Source organism: Pseudorasbora parva, chromosome 19 (genome assembly GCF_024679245.1).
Source record: "Pseudorasbora parva isolate DD20220531a chromosome 19, ASM2467924v1, whole genome shotgun sequence".
Classification (NCBI taxonomy): Eukaryota; Metazoa; Chordata; class Actinopteri; order Cypriniformes; family Gobionidae; genus Pseudorasbora; species Pseudorasbora parva.
Window position 1 is genome coordinate 28,240,019 of NC_090190.1, and position 23,242 is coordinate 28,263,260.

At 37.9% G+C, this 23,242-nt stretch overlaps 1 protein-coding gene across 4 annotated transcripts in view; it reads right to left on the reverse strand.

The window, feature by feature from the left end:
* Positions 1 to 17,634, reverse strand: part of dync1li1 (dynein, cytoplasmic 1, light intermediate chain 1) — a 27,730-nt gene extending 10,096 nt beyond the window's left edge. For 2 of the 4 annotated variants that reach the window (XM_067424942.1, XM_067424943.1), the window contains exons 1-13: positions 17,478 to 17,634; positions 17,175 to 17,248; positions 15,611 to 15,727; positions 14,153 to 14,383; positions 13,776 to 13,936; positions 12,601 to 12,694; positions 10,256 to 10,391; positions 9,869 to 9,980; positions 9,725 to 9,784; positions 5,919 to 5,963; positions 5,537 to 5,657; positions 4,759 to 4,890; positions 784 to 802 (exon numbers count right to left, since the gene is read on the reverse strand). In XM_067424942.1, coding sequence (XP_067281043.1) covers positions 795 to 802; positions 4,759 to 4,890; positions 5,537 to 5,657; positions 5,919 to 5,963; positions 9,725 to 9,784; positions 9,869 to 9,980; positions 10,256 to 10,391; positions 12,601 to 12,694; positions 13,776 to 13,936; positions 14,153 to 14,383; positions 15,611 to 15,727; positions 17,175 to 17,248; positions 17,478 to 17,581 — 1,395 coding nt within the window. In that variant the 5' untranslated portion in view covers positions 17,582 to 17,634 and the 3' untranslated portion in view covers positions 784 to 794. The remainder of the gene's footprint in view (positions 1 to 783; positions 803 to 4,758; positions 4,891 to 5,536; positions 5,658 to 5,918; positions 5,964 to 9,724; positions 9,785 to 9,868; positions 9,981 to 10,255; positions 10,392 to 12,600; positions 12,695 to 13,775; positions 13,937 to 14,152; positions 14,384 to 15,610; positions 15,728 to 17,174; positions 17,249 to 17,477) is intronic. The other 2 variants (XM_067424941.1, XM_067424940.1) reach the window with 2 other exon arrangements.
* Positions 17,635 to 23,242: the final 5,608 nt, after the last annotated feature.

Below are 23,242 nucleotides of genomic sequence, written 5' to 3' on the forward strand. Positions count from 1 at the left end.
CAGAAGATTCTTACGGAGGCAGCTGACTTTGATGGAGGAATTTACAGCTTTATTTGCAAACTATAAATTATGTTAATCAATAAGGTGATTACCAAGACCGTTATAAACCTAAATATACTTAATTTAATCGGAATGTGTATCCAAGTAGTAATAATTTGGTGTTTGCTGTCTGAATGATGAAAGTAGGGCACAGCTGTTCTGTGCTCTGGCACGGTTGGCGCTCACACTGCATGCGAAGCGAGCCGCGCTCAAGCCCAACCGAACCGCGCTCTGGCCTACCTCTTCCAAGCGCACTGCGCCAAGGCACGGAACAGAACACTCACATTTGTCAAAGCGCTCGGGCACGGTTCAGAGCACCTAGTGTGAGTACATCCTTTAACTTTTAAAGTGATAGTAAGTTCAAAAAATTCTATTTTTGTTTCAATCCTACATGACTTTCCTTCTTTTTTGGGACACAAAATAAGATATAAAATAATAAATATTTTTGTCGATATCTCAATAGGGGAACACAACAACAAAGAACCCCCTTTATTACAATGTTTGTGTAGAAGAAATTAATGTTTGTTCCACAGAAGAAAGCATGTCATACAGGTTTGGAACAACATTAGGGTAAGTAAGAGATGACAGGTTTCGTCCTTTCTAAGAAGGTTGTATGCAGATTAATTTGCTCTGTTGCAGTTTGGGATAGATTACTGGGATATTAGTGACATTTCAACTTGAACGATTAGCTGGGTTTTTAACTGCACATGCAGAGGATATTTTAATCAAATATATTTATTTTACCGTCACTGATGTCAAAGATCTGGGATGGGAGGATAAAGGTACAGGAGAGGAGGATGATGAGGACAATATAAATGACAAACAAACAAAAAGGGAGAACAGGGGAACAAGCTTCAGTGTCGTCCACTTCACACGTGCACAACATAAGACAAGATTTGAAGTGTTTTAAAGATAATAATTTCACAGACCTGCTCTTTCATTTGCAAGATTCTATCATCTACTGTGACAACATAACTCTTTCTGAGGTGTTTCATGGAGATATTTAAAATTTTGAAGCCATGACTTTTCTTAAAAGACTAAGACGACAAACACTCTCTCAGTCCGCAGAAACAGCATGTTTTCATATGTTGATATTGTCACTACTGCTTTTATGAAACTGATGTAGAAAAATGGCAGTCTCAAAAACAGGCCAGGGTATAATTTGTATTGTCTATAGTGAAAATCATCAGATTAAGTAATTGTAAAAATAATTTGTGACTTGATTGTCACAACGCCTTCACAATGATGCATCATTCTTTTATTTTTACACAGAGATTGGTAGGTCTGTTAGTAAAATATGTTGGCTTCAGCTTCTTGTGTTTTTCCCCCCTGAAATGTGCATGCATTTACATAAGTATCAAATGTATCCTTTTAGATTTTGGTTCATAAACATTTTTTATAGAATAATTTACAATCTTAACTAATTATTTTTGAGGCCCTATATGGTTAATTTCAAGATATGTAGAGATTTCAATGTGTTTCCATTAATAAATTGTTAAATTGTACACATTTTTAGGATTCAAAAACCAAAAGTAAGCCATTTTGCACATAGATGATCATTTTTCTCTTTTAAAGAGAAATGTCTGAAGAACAAATTATGCTTAAACTAGAAATGTGTTGTTTCCTTTTAACAAAACAAATGCATTGAACATTCCTGCCCTACTATAGTGCTATACATATTTTTCCAAGGTTTGCATGCCTGTAACTCATTATCCTTAATTTACTTTTAGATTTTGGTTCTTAATATATTTCTCTTTTGGAATATTCATTTTTAAGGCTATACGGTTCAATCCCAGAGATATTGGGATCCTAATGAGACTAAAGCCCTTTTCGCACCGGATTAGTATTATCTAGGAACCTCTGTGATTTAGAAATTACTCCCCCACATCTGAGTTTTGCATGGCACATTGGCACGGGATAAGCAAAGCCTATGATTTTACTCGAATTTACTGACTTATCTCCCGGATATGATGTCAAGACTAGTAAATGTTTTTTGTTTTAAATATAGCTGTATGAAATCATAAACAGTCATATGTCACGATATCTTTGTGAAATATAAAGACAGAAATGCGCACAGGAAACAAAAACCTTGCAAAAAATTATAATGAGATCCACCTAATCCTGGCTAAATCACAGAGATGCTGATTCGTACGGGACTAGTATTATCTCAGGACCTCAGTGTTCAGCAAAATATGTTAGGTAATTTGCAGGTAATCTCAATGTGGCTCCATATCCAAATTGTTGAATTTTACCCATTTTCGGTCGTTGAAAACAAAATGTGATTTGTGTTTATCCAGTCATGACTGTCGACATCGCAACATATGCAAATAAGAACAGTAACCCAGGGTTTAGGAATGTATATTGTGAAATTTCAGATTATAAATAACCAGGATTAATTGTTAACTCTATGTAAAGCATGAGCAGAGTGAAACATAAAATAAGATAACCCAGGATTCCCAGGGTTAGGATTATCAAGTGTGAGAGTCCTTAAATGTTTCGAAGCTTGATGTATTGTCAGTGATTCCTCAAAATTTGACCCATAGGGTGGATACCACTTGATTTATGACTGTTTCACGTTATAACAAAACTAATTAAACAATCCAATCTTAGTTTATTGATGTGAATGCAATGCGTGGAGAGAGCAAACTCTCTTTCCTAGGAGGCATGAAACTTTTTTCAAAGTTACGATACTGAATATTTGAACTCTAGCTATCTTCAGAAGCTGTTTAAAAGAACAAAAGCCCTTTTTTCCAAATATCTTTCAAACAGATTCAAGAACAGACTACTGAGAGCAAGTATTTCACACTTTAAACACTTGAGCATTTCAGTGTATTTTGCACTCAGATGGGTATGTTCTATGCAATTGTTTTGATAAAACAGGGAAAAATCTACATTTCAGGTTTCAATATTAATCATTCTTCAGACATTCCCCTTTAAATAAAATAATAATCAGCTGTAAGCAAAGTGAATCAGATTAAGGCCCAATCCCAATTCTGTTTTTATACCTACATGTAGGTAAATGTAGGAAAAATGTAAGCAAAATGTAGGAGTGATAATATTCCCCTAAGAAATGGGACATCACTACCATATCATCACACGTCATCATACACAGTTTCTTTTATTAGTGTCCTGTAACATTTAACCAGAATGAACAGCAATACAGTACACAAATCTAACAAAAATCAGGCACGAACATGTTTAACAGATTACTCACTCCCAACATTGTTCCGTGCTTTATTTGGACTATAAAAGCAATCGTTTTCAGTTCGAAAATGTACTAGCCTTCGTTTCCTAAGACGATACAGAATGTTACAGAACATACAAGACTGGTGGAACCACCTTTTCACTTGGCCAACTGTTCTCTTTGTTTATTATCCGAGCCGGCTGGTTCGGATATGGTTTTGTTTTCCACTGCGGTGCTGTGATAACGGAGCGCTTTGCAATGCAATACAAACGAGTCAGTTGTTACCTTGGTAATGCAAATGTTTGCATTAAGTGATGTAAATAGCGACTGCGTTATAAAGGATCATCCGATATTTCTTTGAACTGTATTATTAATTTGTGTTCACATCGCTCAAAGAGCACGTTTAGAAAGCTACAGAGAAAATGGCTGCCAGGTGACACAAAAGTGATAATTTATGCTTAGCCATATTGAGATCCCAATATCTCTGGAATTAAACCACATAAGGCCTTCAAAAATAAGATACCAAAGAAAAGAATCAGAATGTAATACTTCTAGAGTTACAGCCATGTAAAATTTAGGAAAAAGGCTTTTCCCCAATTTTTTTATTATCATCTTTGGCATTTTATCAACAAAGATCACTAGAGTCAATACAACAGATTTAACTAAAAGACATGTCAATATTTGCATAAAAATAAAATAATGATGCTGCCATTTTCTAAAGTTATTTCCCCTCAATTAATTATTGAATAAATATTCATCCATGACGTTCAATATATTGGCTTTGATCACTACTTATGTTTACTTTTTCAGAAAAAAAATATGAACAAAATGCATTTGTGCTAGGGAAGTTTCCAAAAAATGGTTGATTTGACATTTAGCAAGAATGCATTAAATTACTTAATTTACTTTATAAATCCCTCAGAAAAAAACGGACTTTGCCTTAACAGAGGATGTGGTTGGGTAACTGGACTAACCAGTGGATGAGTTTCATTGCACAGCATCTCAAATGTTGTATTAGATGATCTGAAATGCCTGAGCCAAAGATGATTTGGTATAATGACCACCCAGAACTGTCTCACATGATTGCATTCACAATCATCAGGCATCCGAACGCAAGATATAAAATGACAGCGTTTACTGCGTTTCGTCTGCGTTCTCGGGGGCGCAAGTCATTTATGATGTAGGTCAAAAGACCCACAGAAGCAACAACTTCCATTTGTTACAGATATTTTGTGCCTATTTTCCAGGAAGTGAAGATTTTGTTCTCTTGAATAGGAATGGTGCTTTATTCACAAATGTTTTATGCAATATTCCAATTTTGTGCACAAGTTAAAATCGCAACTTTGGATAGAAACATAGCTAATGTTGTCACAAAACCTAAAATTGCTTAATCCTGCATAGAGGTACCTCTAGGAGCATTTATAGCATTTTATTTTTCAAATTCAAGCCCTTCAAGTCAAAACACTTCAAATACACCATGATAGTGGACATATATATATCAATGTGTGAATGATAGGTCAAGGAGGATCCCTCACCTGACTTGCGGACTGTTCCTGGTGTGTTGCTCCCTCCTCCTGTAGGTTGGCCGCCCGGGCCGGGTGAGCCTGCTTTCTTAGTCAACAGACTGTTGAAGAAGTTGGCCAGAACACCCTCACTGGTCTGACCTCCTGCCAGGAGAAATGACAATAATTAGCACAACTATACAAGCTGAAACTCAACCCAACCAGCCTAAACTAGTTTCAGATCTGTGCAAAACATTAATATGTACCAGACCCTAAGCTGGAATTAAAATGTATGTAAAGGAGGTGAAGTCAAAGTAAAAGTCTAAGTGAAATACAGCAAGGAAACAAGCTTTAATCCCAACAAGCTTTCCTAATCCTCTCCAAACATGGCAGCAATGTTCCTATGATCTTAACCTATGAGAGTAGAGTTCTCTTTATCTGCATACAGGAAGAGATCCTGGAAGACCATCTCTGGAGACAATGAATGTGCAGCACAAAACAAGCAAATGTTTTTCAGATAAAGCTACGTAAATAAGCTTTGTCACAAAAAGAGGATGGGATCTAATGTTGAAGGTCAAAATTTTCACTATTCCCAAGATAAAAGGGTGGTGAAGACCAGAAAAACAGATCCAGGGACTTGAAAAAATTAATGCCCAGGAAGTAGAAAGGTGTGACTCCAAAAGCTGTTGCTCCCAAAGTTGGAAAGATGCAGCCGAGGAGAGAAAATAAAGAGCAAGATGCAGAGGAAAAGAGACCGAAGGTGGAGAGAAGACGGAGGCATGCATCCTGAATACAGTGCTCTTATACACACCTTTCATGTTGGGATCAATCTTCTTGGTACCTGATTGCATGGGCATGACGTTTGCCACATTAGCCGCCGCTGACCGGTTTGTCGTCCTTGGTGAGCCGGTGGGAGCTCTGTTTGTTGGGTCCTATTACGCACACACAGAAATGTTTTAGGATTATAAAACCTAATCAAAAATATAAAGTGTTAAATATAAAGCAATGCTGAATTTACATTTAAAACCTGTGCAATTTTTATTGATCTTTACTTAAATTGCTTTAGGAAAAAGTGTCTACAAAATGAATTCAAATAAATGTCTTGCAGCAGAAAAAGTTCTCCACCCAAAACATGATTCACCAGTGAGTAACACTGGGTTGAAATGTAAATCGAGCTCATGTAAAACACTCACCACTGGTCTTCCTGCAGTGACTGGAGGCTGTTTAGATAACAGAGACTGAGAGTAGACAAAGACAGAAAAATCATTCAGAGTTTATTTCTTTCCTATTTGGTAATGATTTGTTTGACAAAAACATTTCATGGATCACTAACAAAACTTCTCAGGTTACTAGATTTATAAATAGTGAGCTGCAGCCTCACTGAATCTCACTTTATCCCACATTTAGTTTTAAACAGGGAAATGAAAGCATTGGGTAATGTTGTGTAAGTGATAGAGAGTGAGTGAGTGAGTGAGTGCTACAACCCCAGAACTATTATTAAAAAAAAAAAAAAATCTAAAAGACACCCATGATGAATCACTAAAAACACATTTTGACCTCAAAAATAAACTCCAATGCTTTTCGACCCTAAATAGAACCACTAAATTGGCAAATTATCTAGTAATTAATATATATAAATACAGATTGAGAGTATGTATGTATGTGTGTATTATATATATATATATATATATATATATATATATATATATATATATATATATATATATTTATATATATATTTTTTATTTATTTTTTATTATTATTTATATATAATATGTTAATGCTTTGGCAACATTGTGATACACAGTCATGCTAATAAAGCTAATCTGAAATTGAAAATTGATTGAGTGAGTGAGTGGAGGTGAGTGAGTGGAGGTGAGTGAGTGAGTGAGTGAGTGAGTGAGTGGAGGTGAGTGAGTGGAAGTGAGTGAGTGGAGGTGAGTGAGTGGAGGTGAGTGAGTGAGTGAGTGGAAGTGAGTGAGTGGAGGTGAGTGAGTGGAGGTGAGTGAGTGAGTGAGTGGAAGTGAGTGAGTGGAGGTGAGTGAGTGAGTGAGTGGAAGTGAGTGAGTGGAGGTGAGTGAGTGGAGGTGAGTGAGTGAGTGAGTGAGTGAGTGAGTGAGTGAGTGGAGTTGAGTGAGTGGAGGTGAGTGAGTGGAAGTGAGTGAGTGGAGGTGAGTGAGTGGAGGTGAGTGAGTGAGTGAGTGAGTGGAGGTGAGTGAGTGAGTGAGTGAGTGGAGGTGAGTGAGTGGAAGTGAGTGAGTGGAGGTGAGTGAGTGGAGGTGAGTGAGTGAGTGAGTGAGTGAGTGGAGGTGAGTGAGTGAGTGAGTGAGTGAGTGAGTGAGTGAGTGAGTGAGTGAGTGAGTGAGTGAGTGAGTGAGTGAGTGAGTGAGTGAGTGAGTGAGTGAGTGCGTGAGTGAGTGCGTGAGTGAGTGAGTGAGTGAGTGAGTGAGTGAGTGCGTGAGTGAGTGCGTGAGTGAGTGAGTGCGTGAGTGAGTGAGTGAGTGAGTGAGTGCGTGAGTGAGTGCGTGAGTGAGTGAGTGAGTGCGTGAGTGAGTGAGTGAGTGAGTGGAGGTGAGTGAGTGGAGGTGAGTGAGTGAGTGAGTGGAGGTGAGTGAGTGAGTGAGTGGAGGTGAGTGAGTGAGTGAGTGAGTGAGTGGAGGTGAGTGAGTGGAGGTGAGTGAGTGAGTGAGTGAGTGAGTGGAGGTGAGTGAGTGAGTGAGTGAGTGGAGGTGAGTGAGTGGAGGTGAGTGAGTGGAAGTGAGTGAGTGGAGGTGAGTGAGTGGAGGTGAGTGAGTGAGTGAGTGAGTGGAGGTGAGTGAGTGAGTGAGTGAGTGGAGGTGAGTGAGTGAGTGAGTGAGTGAGTGGAGGTGAGTGAGTGAGTGGAGGTGAGTGAGTGAGTGGAGGTGAGTGAGTGAGTGGAGGTGAGTGAGTGAGTGGAGGTGAGTGAGTGAGTGAGTGAGTGAGTGAGTGAGTGAGTGAGTGAGTGAGTGAGTGAGTGCGTGAGTGCGTGAGTGAGTGAGTGAGTGAGTGAGTGAGTGAGTGAGTGAGTGAGTGCGTGAGTGAGTGAGTGCGTGAGTGCGTGGAGTGGAGTGGAGTGGAGTGGAGTGAGTGAGTGAGTGAGTGAGTGAGTGAGTGAGTGAGTGAGTGAGTGAGTGAGTGAGTGAGTGAGTGAGTGAGTGAGTGAGTGAGTGAGTGAGTGAGTGAGTGAGTGAGTGAGTGAGTGAGTGAGTGAGTGAGTGCGTGAGTGGAGTGGAGTGGAGTGGAGTGGAGTGAGTGAGTGAGTGAGTGAGTGAGTGAGTGAGTGAGTGAGTGAGTGAGTGAGTGAGTGAGTGAGTGAGTGAGTGAGTGAGTGAGTGAGTGGAGTGGAGTGGAGTGAGTGAGTGAGTGAGTGAGTGAGTGAGTGAGTGAGTGAGTGGAGTGGAGTGGAGTGAGTGAGTGAGTGAGTGAGTGAGTGAGTGAGTGAGTGAGTGAGTGCGTGAGTGCGTGAGTGCGTGAGTGCGTGAGTGCGTGAGTGAGTGCGTGAGTGAGTGTGTGTGAGTGAGTGAGTGAGTGAGTGAGTGAGTGAGTGAGTGAGTGAGTGAGTGTGGACAGAGGTGGACAGTACTGAAGTATTTTTACTTTCTACTCAAGTACATTTTTCAAGTGAACTTTTACTTCACTACATTCCAAAGCATAATGTACTTTTTACTGCACTACATTTCAGAAATAAAGTTTTTTACCTTTAATACTTAAATAAAAATTTAGTAAAAAAGTAAAACTTTGAATTACTTTTATTTGAAGTATTCATGTTATAAAACCCAGTTTCTGTATTTCAAGTATTACATAGTAACATTATAAAACAAATTTAGCGATTAGACTGTTTACACCATGTGGAAATAGCTGTAGATGCTATTTACTAAATGAAAATAGTAATATTTTCTATTTAATCCATGTAAAAGTAGCAGTTCTTTGCAATATGTGTAAATAGTATGTAATTACTATTTGCACCTCAGTACTGTTGTACATTAACACGGTGCAATAATAACAGTGTAAATCATTTTATTTATTAAAATTATTAAAAGGATGCATGCAACCTTAATGGGACAATAAAAGCCCTCCCTTACTGTGTCATATCATTGCACTGCTGAACCCATGGTACAACAGCAAAGTTGCTAGATTTTTACATAGGAATGAGAGTATAGTTCCTAGCCATATTGGTCTAGAAAATCGCAACTTTTCATTTAGGAATAGGAAATAGGGAAATGTTGCTGTTTTGTCACTTATTGAGCAGTAGGCTAGATGGGGTTGTTAACCTCCAGTCTTTGTGCTAAGCTAGGCTAGCGGTGGGTGCGAGACAGAGTTATGGTATGCAAGATGAGAATGATATGTATGGACTTATCTAACTCTGAGGGATATGGTGAATAAGCTAAAGTCCCAAAAAGTCAGTGTGTTCCTAAGTGTTGTGTATATGATATGTAACAGGCTGTGAAGCACTGTATTTGACAAATTAATAAATTATATATCCAGCCTTTGATTGGGCGGAACTTATTTGAATAATTGTATTGTGACGATTGGGTGCAGATATCTAAATCAGAGAAAGTTATTGATGCTTTTGGGTTGATGATTTATTTTTTAGCAGCAGATTCAGGTGACAGTGCTGATCCGGGCATCTCTAATATATAAATATGTATTTAAAGAAATGCATACCTTTTTAGTAAATGGATCAAAATTAGTGTAAAGAAAGAGGATTTCTCAAAGGAGTTTTTTTTTTCTTTTATATATTCATCTTTGTATACATTTAGCTTTGCCATCACAGGAATACATTATATTTTTACATACATAAAAAAAAAAAGTTATTTTATAATTGAAATCATACTTCACAATATTACAATAACAAGAATTCCAGACCCCAAACTTTTGAACGGTAGTCTGTATGTATACAATTGCAAGTTTGAGAATAAAACACCCCTCCCAGGCACTCCAGATTTTATAAAGATATTATAAAATATTTAGCAATTACCTGCAACTTTAGTAGAAAAACTTGGTCATCTTCGGCTTGAACTTCCTTCTCATGTACAAACTGGAAAAGACATGTCAGAAATGAGCAGATTAGAAAAGAGAGACTCTATAGCTTAATTGCACATACTCTGGCAAAGATTTTTACCTTTCTAACTGGAGGTTTCACTATTACATCTTCAAAGTTGTCGTCTGCTTTTACTGTCTGGAAATTTTCATGCAGAATGGCAATCTTTTTTTCATTGTCCCATCCTGACGGGCTGCAGGTGAGACAGATAATACGAATATATTTACTATTTAAAGAAACATTTTAATGACAACTAATTTTACACGAATAAGCAGATATTAACAAAATTGTATATTAAGAAAAAGTGCGGTGGGAATGTTATCCATTAATAATTAATTCCTTGTTTTAGTTGTTGAGTGAGATTACTTTGTTTTCTACATAAAGATTAGAAACAAAATGCAATTGATTTTGATTCCATGTGCAGACTTAAAATCAAAACCAAAATGTTTCTTGACATCCAACACTTACATAAACACAGAGTCTTTCTCCACCACCTGAGCTGGGATGTTGAAGGGAAAGCCGTATAACCTGTGAACGAGGTATTTATATAACAAATCTAGATTTTTGTTCTCCTTCATGGATGTGTAGAGTAGTGCTGCCCCATCTGAAAGGTCACTTGTGAAGGAGAAAAACAAGATGAGTTACATTTAAACAGAAATATGTGAGCTCTCCACTTTGACTCTCTCTCTTTGTACATATTTTTGGAAAGCAGCCATTTTGGCAGGTCAGCAGATCATGTTACTACCCTCTACTGTTAAACGAGACATTAAAGTCAGAAACCGTAATTAAAAACGGAAGTTGCCATAGTGAAATTACTTTTGGAATAAAAAAAATAGAAGCCGGGATTTGATTTCATCCTTTGAGAAATGATTGGATCTTAGGAAGTTGGCCTTTGCTAACTAAATTGAGGTGGATCTGAATGTCAGTTTGCTGTCAGTAATGGAGGATATATATAGACCCACCCTCCGTGGTGGAGGGGACACGTTTTTGATGAAAGATTTTGATTACAGGGCATATTAACTTAAAAAATAATGTGATAAAATAATTTATAATAAGCACTGCCACATTCTGAAAAAAAAGAAACAATATTTGTCAATATTGATTTCATGGCACATTTGAGTTGCAGAACATCTACCTGTGCAGCCCGTTATTGTATTCAGATGCATACAAATGTACACTACTAACTTGGCAGCCGGATCTCACGAAAAATGCGTATAAATAGTACGAGCGTGCAATGTCGTGGAATGTATACGGCAAAACTCATTTTGGCGTGCATATGATACGCTGTTTTTTGCGTGCATATGATACGCATTTTATGGCGTATTATACATACGAACCCCCCACCCCACTACCCTAAACCTACCCAAGAGAGCGTGTCATATATACGCCATAAAATGCGTCTCATATGCACGCAAAAAACAGCGTATCATATGCACGCCAAAATGAGTTTTGGCGTATACATTCCACGACATTGCACACTCTTACTATTTATACGCATTTATGTGTTATCGGGTTGAACTTGGACTGCTCAATTATGACAAAATCATAACTGATTAGTTTTGGTCAATACTAAAATGATGGTTATTTAACATGATTTTTCTTGGGCAAAATTATTAATTTAAGTAATTTTAAATATCACTGAAATTTCACAATTATCAACTTCAGTAAAAACTAAGACTAGGTTCCCTAATATAAGAAAAAGGTCCTCGAAAAAATTACATAAGACAAGTGAACAGTCAGCAATATAATAAGGACAAAGAAACTAATTACAAACAAAACAGACAAATACAATAGAACGAAAAAACAAATTGAATAAACAGTTTTTTAAGTTTTTCAGGATGATATACTAACAGTATTCAGATTAGAATCCTACAACTAAAAATGTAATTTCAAATAAAACTGTATAACACTACATAGTCTTAGAGTACACATTAAATATAGATTAATCCCTATACTTAATTCATTCAGTGAAGATCAGTGAGTGATGTCCTTTTTTCATTTGTTGTTTGATTATTATTAATGACAAATTGCAGGTTTACTAGGCTGCTGTCACTTTGGGCCTGTTTACACCTGTTCACTTCATGCGGTTTTATTGATCAGATAGTTTATTGCTCGGATTTATCAAAACGATTTTACTTACACTTGGTTGTATAAATGCGTCTTCGCAAAACAGATATAAATCCGATCTTTAATTCCTGCGCTATATATGGACTTAATTTCACGTCACCTAAAATAACAGATATGAGCAATAGGAGAGATCGCGGCAACAGCACTGGTAAGACCACTAAGTTTCTTTAATTTTAATGAAGATGATCGTGTTGAGCATCTGCGACTTACTTTCCGTTTTATTTGCGGTAGTTTGTATGTTGGCTTGATGTAGAGATCAAGAGCGCACACACAGAAAGCCGCCTGTGGTCCAGAATCTTTTTTCACTTTTAAAAACACAGATTAATAGCAATCATGTCTTGCAGTCTAGAAACAGTTGACTACATTTTACAACACACTTATTTGGCTAATTTTTGAGTCAAGTCCGTGTTTTAAGAAGGAACGAAAGCGCACTGCTGTGAAGGAAAAGAAGGTGCGTTGGACGGAATGTGGCAGCAGCACAATAATATTTTTACCTTGATTAACCTGTTTTCATAATTGGAAGCCAATTAAAAATCAACTATAACTAATTGCACAGCCCTACTACTGACATTTAAAGATAAAACTGAAAATAAGAAATAACCTTTCCACAAGATGACTTAGATGTGGGGGGTGAAATATAATTGTCATTACATCTTTGGTTTAGATGTGCTGATGTGTAAGGATACACTGCAAGCAGAAACGTCGAATGTGAGACTGGATGAAGTCTAAGTGCTCATCTTTATAATCGTGCTCCTTCTCCAAAGTGCTGATCGCATCACACTACAGAGAGAGAGAGAGAGAAAATTATGAAAGGGAGACTACATTAATATATTAGTCTATCATTGTTTTGTAACTTGATATACTTGGGGCTTGTAGTGAAAGTAAAAGCAAACCCTCTTGGTAAACAACGTACAGAAATGGCAAGATTTTTAGATTCATTGAAACACAAGGGGTCCAATACTCCAATAAAATAATGAAAAAGTAAAAGAATAAGAAATATACAGAATTCTGCACCATTTCTAGTGCAGCATTCACATTTGTGACACTGATCATGTAAATCGCTGTTTAAAAGGTCAGATGTTAACTTTTTACTCAAACTGTTATGTTAATAATATTAATACAATACTGTTTGAAAAGTTTGGGGTCAGTAAGATTTCTTTTTAAGAAATTAATATTTGTAATCAGCAGGATGCGTTAAATTCACCAAAAAAATGACATTAAAGACATTTACAAGGCTGTTATAAATGCTGTTATAAATTTCTATTTATCGAATTGCGAAAAATGTATCATCAACATATCCACAAAAGTATTAAACTGCACAACTGTTTTGAACATCAATAATAAGAAGAAATCTTTCTTGAGCACCAAATCAGCATATTAGAATGATTTCTGATGACAATGAAGAATGGGGTAATGGCTGCTGAAAATTCAGCTTTGCAATCACAGGAATTCATTACAGTTTAAAATATATATTCAAATATGAAACATTTGCTATATTACTGTTATTACTGCATTTTAATACAATAAATGTAACCTTGGTTAGCACAGGAGACTTTTAAAACCTTTTTTTTTTTTTATTACCACCCCCAAACTTTTGTGAATAAGTGTGTAAATGCATCTAGTGTTGTAGACGCTCTTTTAAAGTTGCAGTCCGTACGTTTTGCCTTTGTCGCCATCTCTGTTTGAACCCTGAAGGTGCAACCAACTGCGGACTAAGGTAAGGAGATTGTTTTGAACACTGGCTGGTTATGTATTTGCTTAAAAAATGTATTTGGCATCAATTTTAACCCCCAAAAATGTACAGACTGCACTTTAAAAACAATTGAATTACATGTCAAGGGTAGTGAGGCAGCAGGTGTACCTTAGTGCAGACCACCACTATAGGCAGGCCCAGATTGTGTGTGAGTGTGTTGTCTCCCAGCGGCAACAGGACACTCTCTTCCTCTGACTCAGGATTCCTTCTCTGGGGCACAGCGTCCAGGTCACTTCCTGGTTCCACGTACTCCTGGAACTGCTTTGTCACTGCATGCACACACAGTCACATTCTAACTGCATTTACTAAAGTTTTTTACTAACTGGAAACTCATTCATGCAAGTATAAGAAATGTCAGCGCCGCCTGCAGCGATCTATAGGACTAGCACAGATCAAAATGCAACACCACACTAGATCATTCCTACAGGGTACTTGGCATGCAAACACACTCACAATCTAAACGCACACACAAAGACGCTACTCACATCTGAGCTCCAGCTCTCTCATGGTTTCAGGGGGAACTCTGAGCTTGTCCACAAAATCCCTCACCACGCTGCCCCATTTCTGCAGCGAATCGATGGCCAGCCAGGGCCGGGACAGATCCACCACAAACAGGATCAGCGAGTCCTCCAGGTTCTCTGTCGATACGGCGAACTTCTGCAAGCCTTTGTGGTACAGGTCCCCATCCAGCACCCATGCATTACACCGTGTGTGATCTGCCAAAAAGAGCTTCATTAGCTTTAGCATGCCTGTATTAAATTACCTAATGTTGGTCATTAGGATGCCTCTATGCTTAGGTTACAAATGTCTTGGATAATTAAGTTGGCAAAAATATTTTTTTAAAATAGTAACATTATTTATACTTCAGACTGAACATGCATTATGGTGCATCAAAATTAACAAATTACACTAAATAACTAAATTGTGGCATTTGTTACTGTTTACAACAAACTTTCCCATTTCAATAAAGGACATGAATAATTACTAACCTACTAACTAAATACTAAAACATTTCCTTTAAAATACTGCAGTATTAAAGGCTGGAACAGTGTTGCACTTGTAAACACAAAAATCGGCATTAGATTCGACATCCGATCTGGGACACTTCCAAACATGGTTTTAAATCAGATACATACTTGATATCTGGACATCTGAACTACTAAATTAACTCCCTTTTGAATTCCCAGCCACCGCAAAGGCAAGGGTAACATGTTTGCCCACAAAGATAGCTTTTTAATGTTAAATCAGATGTGCCAACAGCTTCAATACTGAAAGCTACATTATATTTCTGACCAATGAGGCGATAACGTCACTGTAATTAAACAAACAACAGCTTTACTATTAGGCTACACACCCTCTTTCTCTCTCACTCATTCAATCATTAATTTAAAAAAACTTAATCTTATAGCACTACTTTATTTCACTTCAGAGTTCTAGATTTAATGAGCCATAGATAAAATAACAACAGAAAACGACCGTTATTGGTTGTATAACCAATAACACTGTAATGGTCTTTAACCATTCGGTCAGATTTTGCATTGCAAAACATCCATGACAGCGGTTATCTTGTCCATGCTGGCAAATAATCATGGCCACCCGACATTAATTATATAAAACATTTTAATAGCACGGCCATTTGAAAACAGAGTGTCTACAATGTGCATAGCAAAGCGATCACCGACAACCACTTTGAGCAGGGAATTAATAAACACAAATCGGATACCAGTCGTGGCTAAAGGGAATGTAAACAGGCGGACCAACAAAACAAAAAATGTGGATAAGGTCAAAAGATCAGATCTGTGCATGTAAATGCAGCAGCTATTGATTGTTTGTAGTGAATCACAACCAGCTTTCTATAATGCAGTGTCATTTAAAGTTACACATCTAAAGACTGTCTATATTGCCAATATCAAACTTTTAGGCAACTACAGTCTAATCCTTACCATCAATATCATCATCGTGAACATTGAAATAGAGGTACTCTAAGCCCCGGCCCTTCATGTACTCTTCTACGCCTTGTAGTTTGGCCACCATGGTGGTCTTACCAGACCCCACCTCACCTGTAAATCAAGTCAGATCAACACAGACAAGAAAAAAATTATAGCGGCAGTGCTTTTAATGGATACATTAATTTGATAGGTTTTGCAACCATTTAAAGTCAAAACTAGAGATATTATTTACAGATATGGACAGTGATGGCGAAAATGATTAGAACACTTGGCATCTGGGAGTCGTCTTATTGGGCCTGGAATCTGGATTTATTTTCCAAGAAGACAATGACCGAAAAACATTCTTCTAACTATTTCCAGAACTATATGTGACGGAAGGAATCTGCTGGAACTGGACCTCCTGACATATTTTTAGATCGGTCAGGTGTTCTAAAAATTTTGGCCACCACTTTATCACTGGATTGCTAAATAATTATTTAATAAACATTTACTCCTTAAGTAAAAAAATAAATAATAATAAATAAAAAAACATACAAGGGTCTGAAATTAACCAGAGATCGAGGCACAAATGTCAATGAAAGTGAAAAATGTGTGATGCATAATGATTTCCTCTGTTTGTTTTTTTGTTGTTGTTGTTTTTTTTTTTGTTTTTTTTTTGGGGGGGGGTATTATTATTATTATTATTATTATTATTAATTAAATAGATAATATATTTTTTATTATATTTAGATGGATAATTAAGAAAAATGTGCATTCATATGTGTCAGACATTTTAGATGGTTAGTAAGAAAAAGCTGTCTGTACACTGAAATTACAGCTCAAGAAAGTGTATTAATAAAACATTATCTTAATATGGTAAGATAAATGCATGCAAAAAACAGTCCTGAAAATAATAAAATATACTAACAAAAATAATTGTCTCTTCTTTCTTTTCAAGATATTCAAAACAGTTTGCATGCCAGTATTGTGTCTGAAGCCCTTTAAGTAAAGCGCACCCACTGAGGCAGCAAACATGAGCCGGTCACTGGCTGGCTGCGTCTCAAAAACTAGTGAGCTGCCTACATAGATTGCATAGCATTACCACTATAGACGCCTAGACAGCAGTTTATATGTATCATAGGCACACATACAGCCTATTTAGTATCTCATACAGGAACACTTCTATGTTGCTGTCTGGGTAGGCAGCAGTGTACGCTAGGGTTTGAGACACAGCCCGTGTCTGAGTGCGGATTATCGCTATTCACCAAACCCGACAGTCTGTAACGTATGTAAATCGTTGAGACGGGATAAATGTCCGTTTATATAAAATTCACGCGACAGACACTAACGTAATATCTTTTGTGCGCGCGGTGTCTGACGGCGATGACTGGAGAGACAATGACGTGCGCTCATTAACAATAACATCAGTGCACATAGCGCGAGCGACGGGCATCTTCAAACCCTTGCATTCAGTCAGCATTGTATGATATTGACAATAATGAAAATTAGCATGCAGGTCAAAAGGATGCACGGCAGACATGAAAAAGCATTTATGTGTGACAGAGGAAAAAACACCCACCCATAACCACCACATTCTTTCCTGACGGCAATTTTGATCGAGAGCGCGTCGACACCTCACTCAATATCGATGACCTGAACGCAAAGGAACACAGAGTGGAGTTAGCTTTTAAATCTCATTGCTTTATAGAATATGCATCCCCTGTTATCATTGATTCAGGCTGGCCTGTGTGTACCTGCCCGGCTGGGGCAATTTGCAAGTTAGCGGCTAACAACTGTCACATGCGGCTCTGGGCCACCTAAAGCCGCGTTCTGCACATTCATCCGAGAATGAATGGGGGATAAAAGAACTGGCTAGGCCTACCATAAATTCTGTCCGTCATCCTCCTCGGGGTTTTGGCTTTCGGATATGCTGTTATTTACATTTGTGCTAACCGATAGGAGTGTATTTCTGCCCGTCGTCGCCATCTTCGCAGGCTTGAGTGACACCCCTGAATGAGCCCCGGATGTGTCGCGCAGAGCCGAGCTTTGCTTTTCTGCTGGGCGTGGACCACTCGAGCCGCAATCACAGCCACAATGCTCAGGTTAATGTAACACAATAAAATATATATTTTTAAAGCCTCTTTATTAGCATCTATGGCTACGTGAAGAACATTTACCATCCATGGATCACTGCACAAAAGGTTATTAAAAGATTCTTTACATTATGAAACTTTATTTTCTTCATAAGAAAAAAGGGGTCTTTTAAGAACTTTTCACTGAAACGTTGTTTAGGGAACCCAAAACGATTCTTCTATGGAATGCTTTAAGGACAATTTAAAATCTTTATATAGAATAGAATAGAATAGAATAGAATAGAATAGAATAGAATAGAATAGTTCCTGTTATTAATAGTTATTGATTACATAATTGGATATGGTTATTAGAGTAGAATGGTTATATAGCCTAAATAATATGGTTATTGATTAGGGTAGAATATAATTTAATAGAACAGAAAAGAAACAATAAAATGTAATAGCTAGTTTTTTTGTTTTTTATGAATCTTTAAATGTTTAGTATGCAGACTTTTTTTATTTACACAGGTTAAAGGTGAAGAGGGATGATGATCTGCATTAGGAGGAGTTGTAGTTGCGTTTGTGCTTGTTGATCCACAAGTGCTTCAGTTTCGGATCATTCATGTACCGATCCAGCAGCAACTCTTTTTCTCTTCGCTCCTTCTCCTTGATTATTTTCTTCTTCTTCTTTTTCTTGGCCTTCTCCTCTGCCCATGTGAACAGAAAAAAATGTCACTTTTCTTTTGCTCTTTGCAGAGGTGGAAAAAGGAAACAACTTCATTACTTGAGTAAAAGTAAAAGTACTACTGGTCAAATATTACTCTGTTACAAGTGAAAGTTGTAAAAACAGATTTTTACTCAAGTAAAAGTACAGAAGTATTTGTTTTCAAAAGTACTTGAGTATAAAAGTAAATTTCCTTTTTTATGCCAATGCATTATTTTATTACTGTTGTATAAATGCACACTGTCATCATGGTTTAAACCAGTCAGTGATGCTCCATCTGACATACTACCATATGACTAACTAAAACGTATTAAAATACTTGTATATAAGTTACAAAGCTCTTTACAAAGCTGCTGTCACTTTAATGCCGAAAGCACGGATCCAATACACTGATACACATCTGATATTCTCCCAACTTTACTCTTCTCTTTCTCCCAGACGTTTATATTTTTTTATATTTTATAAGACATGCACCAAGTGTATGCCAACTAAACTAATCTTGATATTTTTTTAAAAACTGAAACATACTTTCAAAGTATGGCTATGGGTGCACACACTTGTGCATAAGAACAGTATTCTTCCATTTTGCTATGAATAGATCAGTGTTCAAAAAAAGTTTGGGGAAATGAAATAAGAGTGATTCCTGATAGACTGAAACATCAACAACAACAAAAAACCTTTTAAAGAAGGAAAAAATCATCCACCGACTTTCAGAGCTGCTACAGAAACGACTTTCGACCTTGATAGAAATGTAGTGGAGTAAAAAGTACGATATTTGTCTTTCAAATGTAGTGAAGTAAAAGTCATAATACCAATCCATAATGGAACTTGCGCACCTGCTTTTAAAGGGAATGTTGGATGCCGCTCTGATTGGTTTATTCACCTTACGCCCAAACCACACCTATGAATAATGAAGCTACTTCAGACCAACCCATTGTAGATTTGCGCAGGGCGCAAGAGCCATTTGGGAAAATAGCAACAGCGCCGAGACCCGCCCACAAAGTTACTTGCGCTTCGCGCTTTGACACTTGCGTTTCAGATCGTTAAAATAGGGCCCACTGACTTCTATTATGATGGGAAACTGTCCGGAGCCATTGGATCTTTTCTGGTCATGAGTATGAGGTAACACAGCTCTGTTTATCATATTGGATACATCTGTGAGTGTGTTTAAAATTATGTTAGGATGTTATGTTGTTACTCTGTGCGTTCACTCAGCGGCTGCTGTGACACTTGTTGCACACTGCTAAGAGTAAAGCCTTTCTGCAGAATAAAACCTTAAACCGAGTGTAATGCAGTTGTGACACAATTGGCAAGTGACTCCCTTAGACGTCCCGGTTCCTTGGTTAAAATAGCAATTTTCTTACAATTTACAAATAGTTGGAAACATTTGGGATACTGTAAGAACTCAATTGAATAAAATATATAACACTGGCATGGTGGTTTTTGGATATTTGACTGCAAAAATCCAACCTTTAATGCAGGTTGGATGAACTGAGATGAACTGAGAAATCAACTTTCCCTTGAGTTTCTGATATATAAAAGGTCATGGTAATATAAGAATATCCTGTAAGTTTCCGAGCTGAAAATGTCCTTAGTCAAAGAAAAGCTTTTATAGACACCAGGGCCAGAAAATGATCGTCTTCACAGCTTGACCTCATCGACTAAAGAAACACCGCCTCTACAAAATAATAATTAGCACGTGTAATTTAGTAGCCCTGCCAACCGACTAATCAGATCACGCTAGCCAGCAGCAATAAAAATGGTGAGTCATTAATGACATCAATTTCATTTTTGGGTGAACTATCCCTTTAACAATTATGATTTTTGATCTTAAAGGTGGGGTAAGTGCTATCTGGTAACCGTTGTTGATATTTCAAATCACCAAAACAAACACGCCCCAACCCCCAAAAGGGTCTCGCCCCTATTTTGAAAGCTCCGCCCCACACATACGTAACCTGGGCAATGACTATGGCAGAATCTCTGTGTAACTAATCCAGGTCGAATATTCAATGAAAACGTCATCTCTTCTATCACAAAAACACAAACCATTCTCATGAACAACTCGATACGACACGAGCACAACAGTCCAACTAACGAACATATTACAATTATGACAAGATTAGCGTTATAGCGATCACAAAACACAAACTGTTCTAATGAACAAGTTAGTACACAAGCATGACAGTCCAGCTAACGACATATTACAATTATGACATGATTAGAGTTATAGCGATCACAAAAACACAAACCGTTCTCATTAAACACTCGACAGTACACAAGCACGACAGTCCGGCTAATGATATATTACAATTATGACAAGATTAGAGTTATAGTGATCACAAAAACACAAACCGTTCTCATGAACAACTCGATAGTACACAAGCACGACAGTCCAGCTAACAATATATTACAATTATGACCAGATAAGGGTTATATAGATCATGAAATGAGGAAACAAACATATATTAGGAGTATATCTTACTTGTTGGACACATTTTGTGAGCTGATGCTTGAAGCACACAGTGAGGAGATTTAGATGGTCCATACGGTGTGGAAATGAACAGGTCTTTATCATCGCTGAAGTGAGACACAATACGATTGCAAATGGACAAACAAGCGAACATGACACACGAACATAGTCAAGCAAAAGCAGCATATATTAGGCTAGTTCTCGGCTAATGTCTGTCATGTGTGACTCGTGTGTTTTGAATAATGACGTGCACAAAGCGACAGCGAGCGCTCTTCTCACCGTCTTTCGTAGACACGCCCCTTACCTGCTGATTGGCTACAAGTTTGTTATTTCACTCAGCCCGAGTCCTTTTTCTAAAACGGTATTGAAATAACACTTACCCCACCTTTAATAATGTATTAGTAAATGTTGAAATTAGTAATTGTTGATTCTGTGCGTCCAGGAGACCAGGTGGAAAGGGAGCAAGGCTAGAAGCATTGGAGCAGGGTTTAAACTGTTTTATAATGGTGTGGACAGGAAGGAAAATGGAGTTGGTGTGACTGAACTCAAGATGACTGGACTATTACAGCCAAAGTGATCAGGGAGACAGGTAGAAAAGTGCTAGGTGTGTCATCTGGAAGGTGGAAAAAGGAGGTGGTGTCTTCTTGGTGGTATGAGGAAGTCCAGTGATCCTGAAGGAGGAGTTTGTGAGGAATGTTCTGGAGGTAAAAAGAGTGTCAGATAGGTTGATGAGTCTGAAGCTGGATATTGAAGGTAGACCCTATGCTCTACAAGTAGGTTGTAAGCAAGATGAGAAAGACAGATTATAAAGCGAGTTGGAGGAAGTGATGCAGACTGTTGGTGAGAGGGTAATGATCGGAGCAAATTTTAATGGACATGTTGGTAAAGGGAATAGTGGGAACGAGGAAGTGATGGGCAGGTTTGGTCTTCAGGAAAGGAGCCCAGAAGGACAGAGGTTGGTAGACTTTTCCAGAAGTATGGAGATGGCTGTGGTGAACACGTACTTTCAGAAGAGGCAGGAATACAGTGTGACATTTAAGAGTGGTGGCAGGACAGATGAGGTCAGACAGGATTCTCCATGGACTATGATGTTTGCGGATGACATTGTGATCTGTAGTGAGAGCAGGGAGCAAGGGGAGTTGAGAGGTGGAGATTGGCTCTGGAGAGAAGAGGAATGAAGATTAGTCACAGCAATACAGAATACATGCGTCTGAATGAGAGGGAACCAAGTGGAACAGTGAGGTTACAGGGAGATGAGGTAGAGAAGGTGCAGGATTTTAAGTACTTAGGGTCAACAGTCCAGAGCAATGGGGAGTGTGGAAAAGAGGTGAAGAAGCGTGTGCAGGCAGGTTGAAATGGGTGAAGAAAAGTGTCAGGTCTGCTGTGTGATAAAAGAGTACCAGCAAGAATGAAAGGAAAGGTGTACAGGACAGTAGTGACACCAGCAATGTTGTATGGTTTGGAGACAGTTGCACTGAGGAAAAGACAGGAGGAAGAGCTAGAGGTAGCAGAGCTGAAGATGTTGAGGTTCTCTTTGGGAGTGACGAGGATGAATAGGATCAGGAATGAGTACATCAGACAGCACATATGAGATGTTTTGGAGACAAAGTTAGAGAGGCCAGGTTGAGATGGTTTGGACGTGTTCAGAGGAGGGAGAGTGAACATATTGGTAAAAGGATGCTGAGGTTAGAGCTGCCAGGCAGGAGGTCAAGAGGAAGACCAAAGAGGAGGTTTATGGATGTAGTGAAGGAGGACATGAAGGTAGTTGGTCTGAGAGAAGAGGATACAGAGGATAGGACTAGATGGAGTCAGATGATTCGCTGTGGTGACCCCTCAAGGGAACAGCCGAAAGAAGAAGAAAAAGAAGAAATGTTGAAATGAACATTTAGTAAGATTATTGTCAAGATTCACCATTGTGAGTGCCCGTGATAACCACCAGAGGGCACTCCACCCCACACTGTCACTCCATCAATGACTACATTTCCCATAATCCTTTATCCAGACTCATCACCACTTATTGGTTACACCTGTGTCTCATTTACATTATTACATTATAGGGTGTAAAAACGAAAGAAAAGACGAGAGTCGGCTGTTTTTGAATAGACTAGGCCTATTGTAAGTTTCTAATTTAAAATGTTTGAGATTTAAGGCTATAACCTATGTTGAAATGTTTTGTCACTTAAGTGAGCTAAATCTAAAGTAAGGCTATATATGAATAAATTAATTGAATAAAATGTTGTTTATGTAACCTGACTTATATGAAAGAGTAGGCTAAACAAAGATAATTGCAATTCTGACGAGCCATGTTCAGTAAAAACTTTTGGATTTTAAATAAAAAATAATGAATAAATGCTGTGTTTGTGAGGAGAGTCTCTGACCCA